The following is a 19,453-nucleotide window of genomic DNA, read 5'->3' as shown; positions in this document are numbered from 1 at the left end:
AAGAGAGTGAGAGGGGCAGGGAGGAAGAGAAGGGGAGGGATAGACAGACAGGAGAAGGGAGATAGAGAGGGAGGGAAAGAGGGAGGTAGAGAAAGATAAAGAAAGTTTGAGAGAGATGGAGGGAGGGAGAGAAAGGAAGGGACAGAGAAAGGGAGAGGAAGAGAGAGAGAGAAATGGAGAGAGAAAGGGAGGTAGGGAGAGAGAGGGAATGAGAGAGGGACAAAGAGGGAGGCAGGGACAAAGAGAAAGGGAGAGTAAGAGAGGTAGGGCAGGAGAGAGAGGGTGAGAAAGTGTGATAGAGGGAGAGAGGAAGAGAGATGGAGGGACAGATAAGTGAGAGGGAGAGAGAGAGAGAGGGAGGGCAAGACAGGAAGAGATAGAGAAGGAGGAAGAGAGAGACAGGGAGAGAGAGTGGAGGGAAAGAGAATGTGAGAGAGAGGGTAAGGGAGGTAGGTAGGGATGGAGTTAGAGGAAGAGAGAAAGATGGAGACTGGGAGAGAGAAGAAGGGGAGAGAGAGGGAGGTAGGTTGAGCCAGCAAGTGAGACAGAGAGTCTAAGAGAAAGAGGGAGTGAGGGAGGGAGGGAGAGGAGTGGAGGGAAAGAGAGAGTTTCTGAGAGGAAGGGAGAGAGAGGAATGGAGAGAAAGGGAGGGAGAGAGAGGAAGGGGAGAGAGAGAGGGAGATTGAGAGAGAGTGTTGGAGGGAGGAAGGTAGAGAGATGGAAGGAAGGAAGGGAGAGAGGGTTGTAGAGGGAGGGAGGGAGAGGGAGAGACAGAAACAGGAAGGGTGGGAGAGAGAGGAAGGGGAGAGAGAGACATGGAGACAGTGGGAGAGAGAGTGGAATAGAGAGAGGGGGATAGTGGGAGGAGGGTAATAGAGAGAGGAAGAGAGATAGAGGAGGGGAGAGAGAATTAGGGAGTGAGAGAGGGGATGGAAAGAGAGAGCGGGGGGACAGGAGGGAAAGAGAGGTAGAGAGTGGGTGGGAAAGGGAGGAGGAGGGAGGGAGAGAGAGCAAGAGAAGAATGGAGAGAGAGGGAAGGAGGAATGGAGGTAGGGAGGAAGGGGAAGAGAGAGAGTGAGGCAGAGGGAGGGAGAGAGGGAGGTTGAGAAAAAAAGGGAGGAAGGGTGAGAGAAAGGGATGAAATAGGGAGAGAGATGGAGGGAGACGGAATGAGAGAGGGACAAAGAGAGAGAGGGAAGGAGGGAGGGAGAGATATGGAGGGACAAAGAGAAAGGGAGAGTGAGAGGAAGAGAGGTAGAGAGCGAGAGAAAGAGAGTGGGAGAGGAAGGGACAGAGAGAGAGAGAGAAAGAGAGGAAGAGAGAGGAATGGAGATAGAGAGGGAGGGAAAGAGAAAAAGGGACAGAGAAAGGGAGAGGAAGAGAGAGAGGAATGAGAGAGTGATGGAGGGATGGAGAGGGAGAGGTGGATGTAGGGAGGGAGGCAGGGAGGGAGAGAAATGGAGGGACAAAGAGAAAGGGAGAGTGAGAGGAAGAGAGGTAGGGCAGGAGAGAGAGGGAGAGAAAGGGTGAGAGAGTGTGATAGAGGGAGGGAGGGGAAGAGAGGAAGAGAGTGAGAGAGGCAGGGAGGAAGAGAGATGGAGGGACAGAGAGAAGTGAGAGGGAGAGGAAGGGAGAGAGTGAGAGTGGAGGGAAAGGGAATGTGAGAGAGAGAGATGGCAGGAGGAAGAGAGAGAGTGTGAGGGTGAGGGTAAGGGAGGGAGGGACAGGAAGAGAGAGAAAGATGGAGACTGGGAGAGAGAAGAAGGGGGAGAGGGAAACAGGGAGAGAGAGAGTGTGAGAGAGAGAATGAGGGAGAAGGAAGGAGAGAGACAGGGGGGGGAGACAGAGTCTAAGAGAAAGATGGAGTGAGGGAGGGAGAGGAGTGGAGGTGAAGAGAGAGTTTCGGAGAGGAAGAGAGAGTGGGAGAGAGGAAGGGGTAAAAAGAGAGGGAGGGAGAGAGGAAGGAGAGAGAGACAGGGAAATTGAGAGAGAGGGAGGGAGGGAGAGAGTGCAGGAGTGAGTAAGAGAGTGATAGAGGGAGGGAGGGAGGTAGAGAGATGGAAGTAGAGGAAGAGAGAGAAAGATGGAGACCGGGAGAGAGGGAGAGAGGGAGAAGGAAGGAGGGAGAGAGAGGGTGGAAGAGAAAGAGAGAGAGAGAGAGGGAGAGAGGGGGGAGACAGAGAGTCTAAGAGAGAAAGATGGAGTGGAGGTGAAGAGAGAGTTTCTGAGGGAGAGAGGAAGGGGTAGAGAGAGACAAGGAGATTGAGAGAGAGGGAGGGAGTGAGTGCAGGAGTGAGAAAGAGAGTGATAGAGGGAGGGAGGTAGAGAGATGGAAGGATGGAGAGAGGTAGGGAGGAAGGGAGAGAAGGAAGGAGGGAGAAAGAGGAATGAAGAGAAAGGGAGAGAAGAGACAGAAAGAGGAAGGGGAGAGAGTGACATGGAGACAGTGAGAGAGGAAGGGAGGTGGAGAGATGGAAGGAAGGAGAGAGGGAGGGAGAGAGAGGAAGAGAGGGATGGAGAGAGGGGGGATAGTGGGAGGAGGGTAATAGAGGAAGGGAGAGAGATAGAGGGCTGGAGGGAGACAGAGGGAGAGGGAGGGGGAGAGAGAGAAGGAAAGAGAGTAAGAGGAAGAACGAGAGTGGGACGGAGAGAGAAAGGGAGGGAAATATAGGGAGGGTTGGAGAGAGAGGGAAGAGGAGGGAGAGAGAGAGGAAGTAAGAGAGATGCAGGGAGGGAGGGAGAGAGAGAGTGTGGAATAGAGAGAGGGACGGGGAGAGAGAGAAGGGGGAAAGAGAGAGGGAAGGAGGATAGAGAGAGGAAGAGAGTGATAAAGAGGAAGGGAGAGAGGACGATAGATAGAGGGAGGCAGGGAGAGAAGGAGAGAGATGGAGGGAGAGAGAGAGGAAGTAAGAGATGCAGGGAGGATAGAGAGAGAGGGAGGAAGAGAGAGAGGGGGAGGGAGCAAGAGGTCGAGAGAGAGGAAGGGAGAGGAGAGAGATGGAGGAACCAAGAGAGAGAGGGAGGGAGCGAGAGAGAAGGAGTGAGAGATGTGGAGAAAGGGAGGGAGATGGAGGGAGGGTGATAGAGAAAGAGAGTGATAAAGAGGAAGATAGAGAGAAATGGAGAGACAGGGGAAGAGAGACAAGAAGAGAGATAGAGGGAGGTAGAGAGAGAGAGTTGAAGAGAGAGTGGGAGGGAGAGTGTCAGAGAAAGAATGAGGGAGTGAGTGAGGGAGAGGGAGGGAAAAGAAGAGACAGAAAGAGGGAAGGTGGAATAGAGAGGAAGGAGGAGAAAGAGACAGAGAGAGAGGCAGGTTGAGAGAGAAAGAGAGGGATAAAAGGAGGGAGAGGGAGGAAGGTAGGGAGAGAGATTGAGGGACAGAGGAAGTGAGAGAGACGAAGAGAGAGAGAGAGTGAGAGGGAGGGAGGGACAGAGTAAGAGAGTGATGCAGGGAGGGAGAGGGAGAGGGACAGAGAGATAGGAAGGGATGGATTGGGGGAGGGAGGGAAAGGAAGAGAGAGAAAGAGAGAGAGGGAGAGAGGAGGAGAAGAAGGGAGAAAGAGAGGGAGGAAGAAAGTTTGGGAGAGAAAGAGAAGGGGAGGGAGGGAGAGAGAGTGAGGGAGAGGGAGTGAAAGAGAGAAGGAGGTAGATGGAGAGAGAGAGGGAGGAAGGCAGAGAGGGAGAGAGAAGGAGATAGTGGAATAGAGAGAGGGACAGAGAAGGAGCAAGTGAGAGAGGGAGGGATGGTGATATACAGAGGAAGAGAGTGAGAAAGAGGAAGGGAGAAACAGGGAGAGGAGAGAGGAAGAGAGATAGGGAGGGACAGAGACGGAGAGAGTGAGAGGAAGAGGGGGGGGAGAGAATGAGGGAGTGAAGGAGCGATGGCAGGAGGGAGAGGAAGAGAGAGGAAGAGAAAGTGAGGGAGTGGGGGAGAAAGAGAGTAAGAGAGTGAGAGGGAGGCAGACAGATGGAGGACAGAGAGAGAGGGAGAAGAAGAGGGAGAAGGAGGAAGAGAGAGACGGAGAAAGAGGGAGGGACGGAGAAGGAGAGGAAGAGTGTGAGAGAGAGAGGGAGGTTGAGAGGAAGTGAAAGTGAGAGAAAGGGACAGATAGAGAGAGGGAGAATGAGAGGAAGAGAGAGAGGGAGGGACAGGAAGAGAGAGGAAGGGGAGAGAGAGGGAGGAAGAAAGTTTGGGAGAGAAAGAGGTGAGGGAGAGAGTGTGTGAGAGAGAGGGGGGAGGGAGAAGGAGTGAAAGAGAGTGAGAGAGAGAAGGAGGTAGATGGAGAGAGGGAGGAAGGAGGAGAGAGAGGAAAAGAGAGGAATGGAGAGAGGAGAGAGGGAGGGACCAAGTGAGAGAGTGAGAAGAAGAGAGAGGGATGCAGGGAGGGAGGGAGAAGAAGAGAAAGAGGGAGAGTGATAGAGAGGAAGGTGAGAGAGGGACAGGGAGAGAGAGAGGTAGGGAGGGAGGAAGAAAGTTTGGGAGAGAAAGAGGTGAGGGAGGGAGAGAGAGTGAAAGAGTGAGAGAGAATGAGGTAGATGGAGAGAGGGAGGGAGGAAGGCAGAGAGGGAGAGAGAAGGAGATAGTGGAATAGAGAGAGGGACAGAGACAGAGTGAGAAGGGAGAGAGAGGGGGAGGGTGATAGAGAGAGGAGGAGAGAGATGGAGTGGGATAGAGAGAGGGATGGAGAAAGGGGGGATAGTGGGAGGAGGGTAATAGAGAGAGGAAGAGTGAGAGAAAAAGGGGGGAGAGAGAATTAGGGAGTGAGAGAGGGGATGGAAAGAGAGAGCGGGGGGGGACAGGAGGGAAAGAGAGGTAGAGAGTGGGTGGAAGGGGCAGAGAGAGAGCAAGAGAGAAGAATGGAGAGAGAGGGAAGGAGGAATGGAGGTAGGGAGGGAGAAGAAACAGAAAGAGGGAGGGTGGGAAAGAGAGGAAGGGGAAGAGAGAGAGGGAGAGAGAGAGTGAGGCTGAGAAAGAGAGGGCAGGAATGAGAGAGGGAGAGAGAGAAAGAGAAAGGGAGGTAGGGAGGAAGGGTGAGAGAAAGGGATAAAAGGAGGGAGATGGAATGAGAGAGGGACAAAGAGAGAGAGGTAGGGAGAGGAAGAGAGTGAGAGATGGAGGGACAGAGAGAAAGGGAGAGAAAGACAGGAGGAGGGAGAGAGATGGTGGGAGAGGTAGGCAGGGAGGGGGGAGAGAGATAAAGAGAGAGAGAAGAGAGGCAGGAAAGGAGAGATGGAGGGACAAAGAGAAAGAGAGAGAGGATGAAAGAGTGTGATAGAGGGAGGAGGGAGAGAGAGGAAGAGAGAGTGTGAGAGGGTGGAGAGAATGATGGAGGGAGAGAGAGGAAAGGAGAGAAAGAGAATGTGAGAGAGAGAGATGGCGGGAGGGAGAGGGATAGGGAGGGAGGGATGGAGGTAGAGGAAGAGAGAAAGATGGAGTCTGGGAGAGGGAAACAGGGAGAGAGAGTGTGAGAGAGTGAGGGAGGGAGGGTGGAAGAGAAAGAGAGGGAGAGAGGGGGAGACAGAGAGGGAGGTTGAGAGAGCAAGCGAGACAGAGAGTCTAAGAGAGCAAGATGGAGTGAGGGAGGGAGAGGAGTGGAGGTGAAGAGAGAGTTTCTGAGAGAAAGAGAGAGGGTGGGAGGGAGAGAGACAGTGAGGGAGGGAAGGAAAGGAAGAGAGAGAGAGGGAGAGTGGGAGAGAGGAAGGGGTAGAGAGAGAGAGAGGAAGGGGAGAGAGAGTGATAGAGGGAGGGAGGGAGGTGGAGAGATGGAAGGATGGAGAGTGATAGAGAGAGGGAGGTGGGTGGAGAGATGGAAGGAAGAGAAAGGAATAAAGAGAAAGGGAGAGAGGGTTGTAGAGGGAGGGATGGAAGTAGGAAGCGAGAGAAGAGACAGAAAGAGGAAGGGTGGAAGAGAGAGGAAGGGGAGAGAGAGTGTGGGAGTGGGATAGAGAGAGGGAGGATAGTGGGAAGAGGGTAATAGAGGGGGAGAGTGTGAGAGAAAAAGTGGGGGAGAGAGAATGAGGGAGTGAGAGAAGGGATGAAAGAGAAAGTGTGAGAGAGAGAGATGGCTGGAGGGAGACAGAAGGAGAGGGAGAGAGAGAGAGAAGGAAAGAGAGTAAGTGGAAGAACGAGAGTGGGATGGAGAGAGAGAGTAAGGGAGCAATGGAGAAGGAGGGATGAAAGAGAGAGAGTTGGAAAGAGAGGGATAGGAAGACAGAGAGAGGGAGAGAGAAAGAGAGACAGAGAGAGAAGGGGGAAAGAGAGGGAAGGAGGATAGAGAGAGGAAGAGAGTGATAAAGAGGAAGGGAGAGAGGGTGGAGAGAGAGGAAGATAGAGGGAGGCAGGGAGAAAAGGAGAGAGAAGTAAGAGACACATGGAGGAAGAGAGAGAGAGAAGTAGAGAGAGGGAGAGAGGGTGGGGGAGAGGAAGATAGATAGAGGGAGGCAGGGAGAGGAGAGAGATGGAGGAACCAAGAGAGAGTGAGAGGAAGAGAGAGAGGGAAAAAGACAGGAAGAGAGAGAAAGAGAAAGAGATGGAGGGAGAGAGTGTTGAATAGAGAGAGGAATGGAGAGAGGGAGAGAGAAAAGGAGGGAGAGTGATAGAGAAAGAAAGTGATAAAGAGGAAGGTAGAGAGAAATGGAGAGAGAGGGGGAAGAGAGACAAGAAGAGATAGTGGGAGGTAGAGAGAAAGAGTGGGAGGGAGAGTGTCAGAGAGAAAGTGGGGGAGAGAAAATGAGGGAGTGAGGGAGGGGATGGGAAGAGAAAGTGGGAGGGAGGGACAGAGAGAGAGAGGGAGGTAAAGAGAGGATGAGTGTGAGGGAAAGGGAGGAGGAGGGAGAGAAAAGAAGAGACAGAAAGAGGGAAAGAGAGGAAGAGTGAGAGAAAGGGATAAAAGGAGGGAGAGAGATGGAGGGAGAGTGAGAGGAAGAGAGGGAGAGAGGAAGAGAGATGGAGGGACAGAGAGAAAGGAAGAGAAAGTGAGAGGGAGTGAAAGAGAGGGAGAGGGAGGGAGAGACAAGAGGAGAGAGGGAGGGAGGGGGAGAGAGGAAGAGAGGGAGGAATGGAAAGAGGAAGGGGGAGAGAGAGTGAGGCAGGGAGGGAGAGTGATGGAGGAATGGAGAGAGAGAGGGAGGGAGAGGGACAAAGAGAAAGGTAGGGAGAGAGAGTGTGAGAGAGATGGAGGGATGAAAGAAGGGAGGAGAAGAAGAGAGAGAAAGACAGAAAGAAAGTGTGAGAGGGGGAGAGAGCGAGGAAGGTAGGGAGAGAGATGGAGGTACAGAGAGAGAGAGAGTGAGAGAGGAAGTGAGAGTGAGAGAGACGAAGAGAGGGAGGGAGGTACAGAGTGAGAGAGTGAGAAGAAGAGAGAGGGATGCAGGGAGGGAGAGAGAAAGGAAGAGAAAGAGGGATGAAGAGAGGGAGAGGGACAGAGAGAAAAAGAGGGAGAGAGGGAGTGAAAGAGAGTGAGAGAGAGGGAGGGAGGAAGGCAGAGAGAAGGAGATAGTGGAATAGAGAGAGGGAGGGATGGTAATATTCAGAGGAAGAGAGTGAGAAAGAGGAAGGGAGAGACAGGGAGAGAGGGGGAAGAGAGATAGGGAGGGAGAGTGTGAGAGAGTGGGGAGAGAGAATGAGGGAGTGAGGGAGAGAGAGGAAAGGAGAGATAGGGGATGGAAAGAGAATGTGAGAGCGATGGCAGGAGGGAGGGAGACAGAGGAAGAGAGTGTGAGAAAGTGGGGGAGAAAGAGAGCGAGAGGGAGGCAGACAGATGGAGGACAGAGAGAGAGAGAGAAGGGAAGAGAGAGGGAGAGGAAGAGTGTGAGAGAGAGAGGGAGGAAAGTAGGGAGAGAGAGGGAGGTTGAGAGAGGAAGTGAAAGTGAGAGTGACAAAGAGAGAAGGAGTGAGAGAGTGAGAGGGATGCAGGGAGGGAGAGAGATAGATGGTCAGAGAGAGGAAGGGAGAGAGAGGGAGGGAGAGGAAGAGAAAGAGGCAGAGTGAGAGAGAGACAGGGAGAGAGAGAGGTAGGAAGAAAGTTTGGGAGAGAAAGAGGTGAGGGAGGGAGAGAGAGTGCAAGGGAGAGAAAAGGAGGTAGATGGAGAGAGGGAGGGAGGAAGACAGAAGGAGATAGTGGAATAGAGAGAGAGATGGAGAGAGAGGAAGAGAGAGTGTGAGAGGGGGGAGAGAGAGGGGATGGAAAGAGAATGTGAGAGCAATGGCAGGAGAGAGAGAGAGGGAGGAAGGTAGGGAGAGAGGTGGAGGGACAGAGAGAGAGGAAGAGTGTGTGTGAGAGAGAGAGGGAGGTTGAGAGAAGAAGTGAAAGCAAGAGTGATGAAGAGAGAGAGAGAAGGAAGGACAGAGTGAGAGAGGAAGATAGAGAGGGAGGGAGATAGAGAGGACGAGAGGGGGGGGAGAAGTAGGGACATATATAGAGAGGGTGGTATTTAGTGAGGGAGGGAGAGGAAGAGAGAGGAAGGGGAGAGAGAGGGAGGGTGGGACAGCGAGAGAGGAGAGAGAGGAAGGGAGATAGAAAGTTTGAGAGAGAAGGGGAGGGAGGGATAGAGAGGAAGAGAGATAGCAAGGGAGACAGAAGAAGAAAGAGCGAAGGAGGAAGAGAGAGTGAGTGAAGACAGAGATGGTGGGAGGGAGATAGAGGAAGAGAGAGAGGAATGGAGAGAGGGAGTGAGGCATGGAAGTAGGGAGGGAGAAGGGACAGAGAAGAAGGGGGTGAGAGAGAGTGAGGGCGAGAGTGAGGAAGAGAGGGAGGGAGAAAGTGGAATAGAGAGAAGGACAGAGACAGAGTGAGAGAGGAGGGAGAGAGAGAGAGGGATGCAGGGAGATGGAGGGATGGAGTGAGAAAGAAAACACACCCTTGGGCTTTTCTGGATATCTCTAGTTAGCCACATGAGCTGGTCTTGCACATACCAAATAAAGGCCTAGGATTTCTAGCACTGATTGGCCTGTGCAGCCCCTGCAATGGCAATGTCCACTTTCCCCTTGTACTCACCTTCTGGTGTGGCTGATGTGGGAGAGTGAAGATGGATTTCCAGTAGGTCCAGATGAAGAACGCAAAGAGGGCGTGGTACACTGTCAGGTAGATGACTGAAACAAGAAACACATGAATGTCCACTCTCTGGGCATCTGGTTCTCATGGTTCCAAAAGGAATTATGTTGAATCTTAAGCTTTCTTTGCTTTTTACTTTGCTTGTAAGAACCAGGCCCTTCCTGGTCCAGGTCCACTGGCCACCTACACCCCATCTCCTTGGGCGGTTTCTCTGTTGTGGGATTCTACTCTAATAATAATAGGATTCCCCGGATTTAGGCCCGGAAGGAGTTCTGAGCACCATCAGTTGCAGTCCCCTCGTTTTTGAAGTAGAAGGGAAACAACTGGCCCAAAGTCAAGTTCCTGACCCGAGATGGACACCCTTCCAGCCCCAGGTGCAGTGGCAGTGCCTGGACGGTTCCTTTGCAAGGTCCTCACTCTCCAAATTATATCACCCTATTTGAAATCACAGGTTCCTTGGAAGCAGGGTGTGGAACGCATTTCTGGGCATGTCAAGGGGTGAGCCTGGGGCCTTACTGCATACAGCAGGCACTTAATAAATGTTTGTTGAGCTGAATTTGTCTAGATTGAGAAGAAGCACAAGAAGGCAACAACATAGCCAACATTTGAAGTCGGGGTGGGGGTGGGGGTCCTGGTAATACACGGTGGGAGGCACCAAGTGTTAAAGTGGCTGTCAGGAGGGTTCCCACCCCTCCAGCAGCACGATGCTTGCCCCTTACTCCTTCCCAGCTGTGGTCGCTAGGCAGCTGGTGGTTCCCTGAGGTTTGTCTGCCCCTCTTCCAGACTCTTTTTCTGCCTCATGGTTAATTCTTTGGCACCTCGAAGGGCTTGTACACGGCAGGAGCCATGGAGACTTTCTTTTTTTAAATGAGACACTCTGGTGATGCCTCAGCTAACTGGAGAACTCAAACAGCCCGTGAACTGTCTTCTGGTGCTGCCACTACTCACAGACGTCAAGCAAAAACGGGCCAGCATCCCCTTTGAGCAGGCAGGCCCAGCAGAACCTTTTGCTGCCACAGGGCATCAGAGGATTGCCACATGAAAGCCAGAGACAGCCCTTCCAAGTACTGTTTTTTTCCAGGCAGGTGGCAGTGCCTACCTAGGAAACCTGGCCAAGGGCACCGCTCAACCCCACATCTGAATTTTGTTACTGATGTGCCCCCCACACATGCCAAGGTGATGCGAGTAAGAGCTGGTGAAGGAAAGGCATCTTGATCGTGACAATCCAGGGACTTGTTCTTAAAAGACAGCCTTGGGGAACTGAGATGGACATGGGTGTCAGTGAGGTCCAGGTTCTACACTTGCTAGGACAGTGGCCATGAAGAACCAACAGGCCCTTACCTGGCTACACCAAAGAGGGAGAAAGTAGCCAGTAATGTGGCCGCACTCAGGACAGCTCAGTTCAGTTTGAGTTTCCATTCAAAGGTTGTTATTGTAGAAATTCTATTACCAGTCTCTTTGCTTTAAAAGCTATTGCTGAAAACTGTGTTTAGTTGGGAAAAAAATAGCCTACTATTTTCTGTAGCATCTTTTATATAAATCGATGCTTAAAAGCATTGGAAGGGGGTTGGGAGGGTAAACATGCTTTGTAACCACCCATTCCCATCTGAAGAGGCGGAGCAGCTGCAGATTCAGTAAATGGGAGCAAAATCTAAGTACATTTAGCCCACAAACTTTTCAGCATATGATCGTCCCCACATTGGCTCATCCACCGGGAATTGGATAATTTCTAAGCCCTGAGAGCATTACTTACTCAAGGCAACATGGCGACTTCCTCTTTTGTGAAGACCTACTTGACCTCCACTTTAGAGAAGTAGACTTTCTACTTCCCTCAAGAACTGTTTTTTTTCTCCTGCTTTCTGTAACTGGCTGCCTCCTGAAAGGATAATAGGCTGCCTCCTCCTAAGAGGTGGCTCCCTATGGGTAGCGTCCTTCACAAAATCGGAATTGCTGTCCTAGGTCAACCCTATGAGTCATACACCTTGAGGGGTGTTAGGGACATACCTCTAAATAACCCATTTTGCCTTCATGACCCATTATGTGGGTTGTGTGCATTTACACTAATCCTTCGAAAGCCAGTTATTTCTTCAGCGTGCACCATAACGAAATGACTTATCCCTTAGCTTCAACTTTTCCCTTTCAAGCAAGTTTTGAGCACTATCTTCCTAGTTCTAGCAAAATAGGTTTGGTCAGCAAGTGGAGCTATTCTGTTCTACTGAGAAATTTATAGTCTTTAAGTAAGTTCTTGTACTCGTTCTAGTCCAGTCCCATGTTGTTCTTCTCTCCTTCCTCAAGTTCTTGCTCAGGGAGGACAAAATCACTGACTAGATAGTCCAAAATTCTTAGCCAGGGGCAGCTAGGTGGCGCCACAGTGGTTAGAGTGCTGGGCCTGGAACCAGGAAGTTCAAATGTGGCCTCAGATATTTCCCTGGCGTAACTCCATCTCTGCTTCAGTTTCCTCATCTGAAAAATGGGGATAATAATAGCACCTGCCTCTCAGGGGTGCTGTTGTGAGGATTAAATGAAATAATAATTATGAAGCACTTAGTACAGTACATGACACGTGGGAAGCACTATATAAATGTTTGCTGTTATTTTACTTTCTTTTAATTCTTAAAACCTTTACACCTGTTGTAAAATCAATAGGAAGGATTGGTTCCAAGGCAGAACAACGGCAAGGGATAGGCAATTAGAGTTATGTGCCTTGCCCATCTGAGGTCACATTTGAACCCAGGCCCTCTCATCTCTACCCCAGCTCTCTATCCAATGAGCCACCCTAGCTGCCTCAATGTTAGCTATTATGACAATTATTCCAGGAGGCAAAATCTGAGAAAGGAATGGCAGTGAAATCTATGACCTTAGATTTCTGGACACGAATGCACAAAAAAACAAGTCAGGTAAACAAGAAATCCAAAGGGGAGAAAGAATGAAGAACATTTGAATGGAGATCATGAATGCAGAAGAATACTACAGGCAACCAGGGCAAAGGAAGGAATAGATGAAGAATATGAGAAATAGGCAAAGAAACCTAGCACCAAGGTAGTTAAGAATAGTGATGGTGGCCTTTAGTTATCTCAACACTGGCTGGGTCCCTCTCTGCCAAAATCTGATAGGCTAATAATTTCTTGACTCTTTTTAAAGCTAATTTAATCTCTTAAAACCCCAGCAAAGCTTTAATAAAAAGAAAACCTACACTGGATCAGATTCTCACTGACAAGCGAGAGCCGAGTTATTCTTGTTCAGTCCTTTCGACCGTGTCTGACTCTCTGTGATCCCATTTGGAGTTTTCTTGGCAGGGACATTGGGATACTTTGTCAGTTCCATCTCTGGCTCATTTTACAGATGAGGAAACCGAGGCAAACAGGATGAAGTGACTTGCCCAGGATAAGAGCTACTAAGTGTCTGAGGCCAGATTTGAAATGAAGTCCTCTTGGCTCTAGATCCAGTGATCTCCCCCAAGTGCTAGTTACTGGGGGAAAGTGACCACTTTATCTTAGAATCTGTGATAGGGAAGAGGAGGAATTTCAAGAAACTCTGCCGTATACTCTAGATTTCAGTAGAGCAGATTCCAGAGAGTTCACAGAAAAAAATAGGAATGAATTAAAATTCAATACAGAAAGTTAGCCCAATCCGCCCCCCCCCCCCGGAGAACTTTTGAGTTTGTTTGTTTGACTAGTTCCAAATCCACCTAACTGTAAGACTACCTAGTCCACCTGTCTCCATAATTTCCACAAGAATATTTAAGATAGTGTAGGATGTTTTCCTGAAGTCCAAGCAAATTCTATCCATTGTACGATATTTCCCTTTTGTGCCAACTGCTAAAAAGGGAAATTAAATTAGCTTGACATGATCTATCCTTGATGAAACTAGACCAGAATGTGGGATCCCCACTTCCTTTTTCACTAACCATCTCTTTTATAACACATTCTAGAATCTTGCCAAGACTCAAAGTGAAGATCCCCGGCCTTGCAGGCAGCTTGCAAATTGCGTTCTCTTCTCTTGTAAACACTCTGATGTTTGCTCTTAACCAATCCCAAAGTAGCTCTCCCACTCTCTAAGATCCTTTCCTGGTCACAGAGAGTGGCTTAGCTAGTCCACAGGACAGTTAGGGATGGGTGGGTGACTTGGGCTCATCAAGGGCAGCCAGTTGATCTTTTACTATCTCCAATAAATAACATTTTCTATGGCAGAGAAAACAAAAGCAAAATAAGGCCTAAGTAGTTCTGACTTTCCTCATACACTTGCATCTTTGCCAGTTCTTAGACAATTCTCTTTTTAAAAATTGTTTCTCTTTGGATCTTCCAGAATTTCATTCTTGAGAGCCGAACCATCCCTCATGGGCTAATTTCTTTCAAAAAGAATTTTAATCCATGGGAGTCCATCTATCTATCCCTTTTTTGAACCCTTTGTAAATGTGTTCTACTGAATTCTAGGGTATTTGGCAGACAATTCCCAGTTTCCCTTTCCTTCTGTGACACAAATTCTAAGATGGAGTCTCACTTCTCCACAGTGTTTCCATCATTTTCACCCCAGTCATGATTTCCTCCTTTTTGGTGAGAATCAGATGCAGAATGGAATTTTTCCCTATTAGTTCCTCTATTTTTCTTTCTTTAAAAAAAAAAAAACGCTACCTTCCATCTTGGAGTCAATACTGTGTATTGGTTCCAAGGCAGAAGAGTGGTAAGGGCTAGGCAATGGGGGTCAGGTGATTTGCCCAGGGTCACACAGCTGGGAAGTGTCTGAGGCCAGATTTGAACCTAGGACCTTCTGTCTCTAGGCCTGACTCTTAATCCACTGAGCCTCCCAGTTGCCCCCTAGTTCTTCTATTTTTCAAAAGGTTCAATTACCAAGGCATAAAATTATTAGTTGCTTCACTTTTGGCAAAGGTAGAGAGCGTCAGCAGATGCTTGGGGAAACTGAGTCTTCCATAACTACAATATCTTGTCTTCATAGATTACTTCTATTTCCTCTTTCTGTCAGAATGGTCAATAGCAGCAGTATCAAACTCCGACCTGTTGGCCATGTGAACTCCAACACGGCCAGTTTAACAAAATAAAACTACAATACTACAAAGACAATGTGAATTTTTGATTTTCGAAGACAATATGTGGGCAGGGATCTGTTTCTATTGGCATTTGACACCAATAGTCTATAGTATACTCCAAGGCCACTATAGTTGAAGAATAATTCTTTCTGTCACTGTGTTTGCTTCCAGATTTCTCTCAGATGGTTCTTGGAATTTGTCCCAATTATTATCTTCTTAAAATCTAATGCTACTCTGACCCCCATCCCCTTTATTGATTGTTTCTTTTTAACCATTTTTGACATTTGAAGTTCCACTGATGCCTTCTGTCCTTATTTGCATTCCCTTGTCAAGAGCCCTTCCTTTCTCCCAAGACTTTCCTCGCAACAAGGACTGGAACCAACCAACTAGAACCTACAGAGTCTCACAGGTTATTTATAAAACACTCCACACACCCATGGTCTCCCATTTCTTCACAGAAAGGGAATGGGTACATTTCCTACATCTTTTCTATATCCTGTTGATGCTTTTTTAAAGCTGCCCTTTCAAAGGCATATGCCACACACAGGTCCCACCCTGCGCCATCTTGAGTCTCAGTGTCATCACTGAGGTCCAGTTTGCCTTCTTGCTTCAAGAACTCTTGTTTCTGTTGCTTCTTCCGGCACTTTTTTGATTTGTATACACTGGCTCTTTTTTGGTATTCAATCTTCTATCCACTTCTGGGTATTTCAACTGCTCTCCTTCTTCCTCCATAGTAGTGATTCTCTACAGCCTTTGGCTTGGTGGATATGAAACAGAAGTGACTTCTATACCAGAGTTCTAGCTAGGCCCACACTAGATGCTCATGGAGGCCTTATTGAGGGAAAACACCACCCAGGGGAACGAACAGCATAAAGGGGAAGAATTGGGCTTTATTCCTATTTTGTTCATATCTCTGTGACCTTTAAAAAGTTAATTAACCTGTCTGTGCTTCAGGTTCCTAATCTTTAAACAGGAGCCAGGAGTCTCTTTGATTTCCCCCTCTGTCCTCCTTCCTGGAGCCAAGCTTCTTGGTAATAAGGACACCCAGGAGGTTGTTTGGTGCCATAACTCAGGCCTCTCCCATACTTGTGGAGACAAAGGAATGGAGGGGTGATTGCTTTGGTCCTGGAACCGCAGGGGTATGTTTGCTCCTCCTCACCCTCACCCTCTATCCCGCCAACTATAAATGAACAGAAGGCTCTCCATTGGTTTAAGACATCCTGTCCTTAGACCTTCTATCAGACTCTCTGGCAGGTACATGACGAGGGCCATGCTGAGATAATGCATTGTCATCATCGTGGTGGGAGAGCAGTCATAATAATAACAGCTGACATTTACATAAAGCTCACATAGAAAGTACTTCAGTGAGTCACTCCTATATCATTTGTTCTCCATCATCAAAGGATCACAGAGATAAAACTGGAAAGAACATCCGAGGCTCCCTTTGATCCAACCACCTCATTTTAAAGAAGAGGAAACTATGGCCACCCAGAAAGGTGAAGCCAAGGTCAAATAAGCAGTAAGTACCAGAGGAGGGTCCTCCGGCTCCAGAGCCGGTAAAGTAAGCAGCACAGATATTGCTGTGCTTTTCATGTGGAAACTGAGGCTCAGGGTTAAGTGACTTGTCCAGAGTCAGATAGCTAGTTAAGTGGCTGACCTAGAACTGAAACCCAGGTCTTTGGTTTCGAATTCTAATATCTTTTCTTCTTCTCTACCATAACTGCTTCCCCCAATTTCCATTTCTCTAATGTCAAGGTTTCCAAAGAGCTTTCTCTACAGGAACCCTGCTTGGGAGGTAGTACCAACCTTCTTATACCTATTTTACAAATGAAGAAACTAAGGCTCACAGCCTTGAAATGAGATGTTCATTCACATGATGGGGACTGGCCCTCCCATTAACTCCTTGGAGAAGCTATCTTATAGGCTCTAGATGCCTCTCTTCCTTACTAGTCCAAGGATTACTAGGACCATCATTGCCTCCATCCCTAATCCTTGAACTTCCAGAGGCATGTGTTCGAAGGGTGCACAGACTCAGGGGTCCTAGTCTGAAAACAGAGGGAAGGGAGACATGGTGTGGCATGGTAGGCCTGCTATGGAACTTCTACAGGGCCCATAATTGGTATTCTGACTCCTGACGTAATCCCTCCCTTCGTGCAAAGTGAGGTTTTCGATGAGGGGCATTCTGATCTTTGTTTAAGTCTCTAGTAAAAGCCAGTGAATTCAGAGCCTACGGAGTGGCTCCATTGCCCAGTGTACTGGGCTGTGAGTCAGAGAACCTGGGTTTGAATTCTGGACCCTGTTAGGGCCACAGAAATGCCGTCTTTGGGTCTCGGTTGACATAATGATAAAATGGGGCTGTTCCTGTGCAACAGCCAGCTCACAGGGAGCGGAGTCAAGAAAATATTGGAAATTAGGGTAGAGAAATGCTTCACGCTTCTTAGAAGAAAGGCATTAGAGGTGACATTCTGCTTGTTAGAGGTAACAAGTATTAACATAGCACTCGAGATGGGAAATGAACAGACAAAATAATGAATGCCTTTTGCAGGCTGCATGATGTCTGTGACTTTCTGGAGCTTTGGGGATTGAGGGAAAGGTTAGATGCTTGGAGACCTTTTTGGTTCCTTCCCGTGAAAGTCACGTGCTTCTTTTGCCTATAGTAATGAGCAAGGTTCCCACTGGCAATAACACACATTCAAAATTTGTATTCTGAGAAAGCAAGGAGTGTTCTGGTTTAGAGGGTTGGTCAGGACTCCCCTGATGCTACAGTAGAAAAACCCTAGAGATTTGGAGTTGGAAGGCCTGGGTTTGAATCTCAGCACTACCAATTACTACCTGGATGACTCCGGCCAGGTCACTTAACCTCTCTGGGCCTGTTCCTTCACTTGTAAATTTAAAAGTGTGGTTTAGATGAGACGATCTCTCCTCAGTTCTTTCTAGGTAGGATCCTTTGACCTCAACAAGTCATTGAGCCCACTGTTCTGTCTTTAGATAAGAGCTATGCCTAAACGCCCCTAACCGAAAGATGTTTAAGGTTTATTTTGTGAGGAAATGTGCAGCCTCCCTTAGTTAGCTGTTCTGCTATCATAAATCCTTTGTGTTGGAGAAAGAGTGCAGAGGAATGGAAAGAGGGAGTCAGAGAATCTGGGCTTGAACCTCAGCTCTCCCGCTTATGGCCTTCAGTTACCTTGGCCAAGTGACTTCTGTTGTGTAGGCCTTAGTTCTCTCCTTTATATAATGAGAGGGGTTAGACTGGGTGAACTCCAGGACTTTCCTAGCTCTAAATCCTATAATCAATCTTGTGTCTGACCCATTGCGATCTGGAAATCATTTTAGTTTAGGGAATTTCCTCTTTGAGAATTCTGTCCTTAGCAAAAGCAGGAAGTATTAGTTGGGATCCAGAGCCTGAGAAATAAGGAGCCACTGGGAGAAAAAGCAACAGAAGGAGTCCCAGGGGCAGCACCATCGAGCAGGGAGCTGGCCATAGGGAAAGAAGCTGAGAGGCAAGGGTTCTCTGGAAGGCTCTATGCTTAAGGTGGGCCAATCACTACACAGTGATGGCTAAGCTGGATTCATTCAGGAGCTAACTTTGGCTCCTGGGGCCCAGAAGAAAAGAGCCCTTTTTTAAAAAAATAAACCCTTACCTTCCCTCTTAGAATCAATACTGGGTATTGCTTCTAGGGCAGGAGAGTGGTCAGGGCTGGGCAATGGGGATTAAGTGACTTGCCCAGGGTCACACAACTAGGAAGTGTCTAAGTCCAGATTTGAACCCAGGACCTCCCATCTCTGGGTGTGACTCTCAATCCACTGAGCCACCCAGCTGCCCCCAGAAAAGAGCCTTTCTAATTATTTTTAGGGTTATTGTTGCTAATGAAAGGCCTTAGTTCAACAATGTATGATTATAGAGAACTTTGCCTACATTATTTCACCTCATCCTACCCCAACCTTGTGAAATAATAATAATTACAATAAGAACATCAACAACTTCTGTTTATATAGAGCTGTTGGGTTTAGAGTACTTTACACATATACTCTCCTTGGAGTAAGGGAGGACAAACGTTACTACAGATGAACAAACTGAGTTTTGACTTGTTCAACTAGTAAGTGGCAGAGCTGAGATGTGGACATCTGCCTCTAATGTCAGTGCTCATTCTTCTATGCCACTAGCTCCAGGTCTCAGATTAGGAAGTCCAAGTAATAACACACATGATTCTGGAGTTTTAAAGCAGTGCTGGGAAGGAATCCTGAGTATATTTATCCTCATTATGCAGAAGAGGAAACTTGCAGACAGAGGTTAAGTGATTTGCCCAGGGACACACAGTGAGTATTGGAATCAGGATTTGAACTCAATCTCCAAACCATTACTCACATCGCTATACCATGGCTTACTCTCTGTATTTCAGTTTCTATATCTGGAAAATGAGGGAACTAAAAGTGGATGACTTCTAACATTTATTTGAAGAAACTGTTTTCCTGTTATAGTTGGAGAGAGGTTAGAGAGAAAGGATGGAGAAACCTTCTCTCTTGATGGAACTGTGATAATCTTTGTCTGGCAAGGAGGATGAAGACAACTATTTTGAAGAGATTTTATTTGTTATTCTGAATGAACTAAGTGGTTTGAGATTATGTCCTTAGAAATGAAGAGACACCATTGGCCATTACACTGAGGGTTCGTGATGACTTTGACTATAATTGTTCTCACGGCTAAAATACTGTCCATCATTACCTATGTTTTTGCTTTCTTAACGGTTTCATTGTTTCTATAGTATAGGTTCAGTAACTTTAATATTTCTCTCATCCTAGCAGATTAAGGGATTTAATATAGAGCTGAATAACTAGATTTCTCTAGTTTATTAAGTAAATAATATTCTATGAACTACTGGGGGCTCTGAGCTTAGTTGGTTAATTGAAGAGATGCTGAAATTTTATTTCAGTAATTAATGAGGAAAGATACAGAGCTGCTCCTTGATCCCCCTGGAGCTCAGAATGCTAAAATGACACATGGGAATGAGTCAAGTTTGCAGGGTTAGAGGTATGATTTTATGGAAAATGCCTGACATGGATTGGATTCTGACCCTAGTTTTGGTGAACTGCAGAAGCAAAAACCCGGAAGCCCTGATTTAGATAATGACTTGCTCTAAGACAACAGGTAAGTCACTTTAGCTCTCTATGATTCACTAAACTGTAAAATGGGACTAGTCAAAGGCTGGGGTGTTGATTTACCCAGAAGAAGTGATTTATGACAAGGGTGTTATGCAGATTAATGATTGACTAGAAAGTGATTCTCAAACACAGGTAACTACATAAAGGCATATGGCTTAGTAGCAAAATAGCGTGAGGATCTCTAAGCCATGTTTTT

General features: G+C 47.9%; 1 protein-coding gene across 7 annotated transcripts in view; it reads right to left on the bottom strand.

Moving 5' to 3' along the window:
* ZDHHC15 (zinc finger DHHC-type palmitoyltransferase 15) overlaps window positions 1-19,453 on the bottom strand; it is a 90,435-nt gene that overhangs the window by 58,533 nt on the left and 12,449 nt on the right. For all 7 annotated transcript variants that reach the window (XM_007507435.3, XM_007507434.3, XM_016426766.2 and 4 more), the window contains exon 3: window positions 8,997-9,091. In XM_007507435.3, coding sequence (XP_007507497.1) covers window positions 8,997-9,091 — 95 coding nt within the window. The remainder of the gene's footprint in view (window positions 1-8,996; window positions 9,092-19,453) is intronic.

The sequence above is a fragment of the Monodelphis domestica genome, chromosome X (genome assembly GCF_027887165.1).
Source record: "Monodelphis domestica isolate mMonDom1 chromosome X, mMonDom1.pri, whole genome shotgun sequence".
NCBI lineage: Eukaryota > Metazoa > Chordata > Mammalia > Didelphimorphia > Didelphidae > Monodelphis > Monodelphis domestica.
This window is presented reverse-complemented; position numbering and strand designations above follow the sequence as displayed.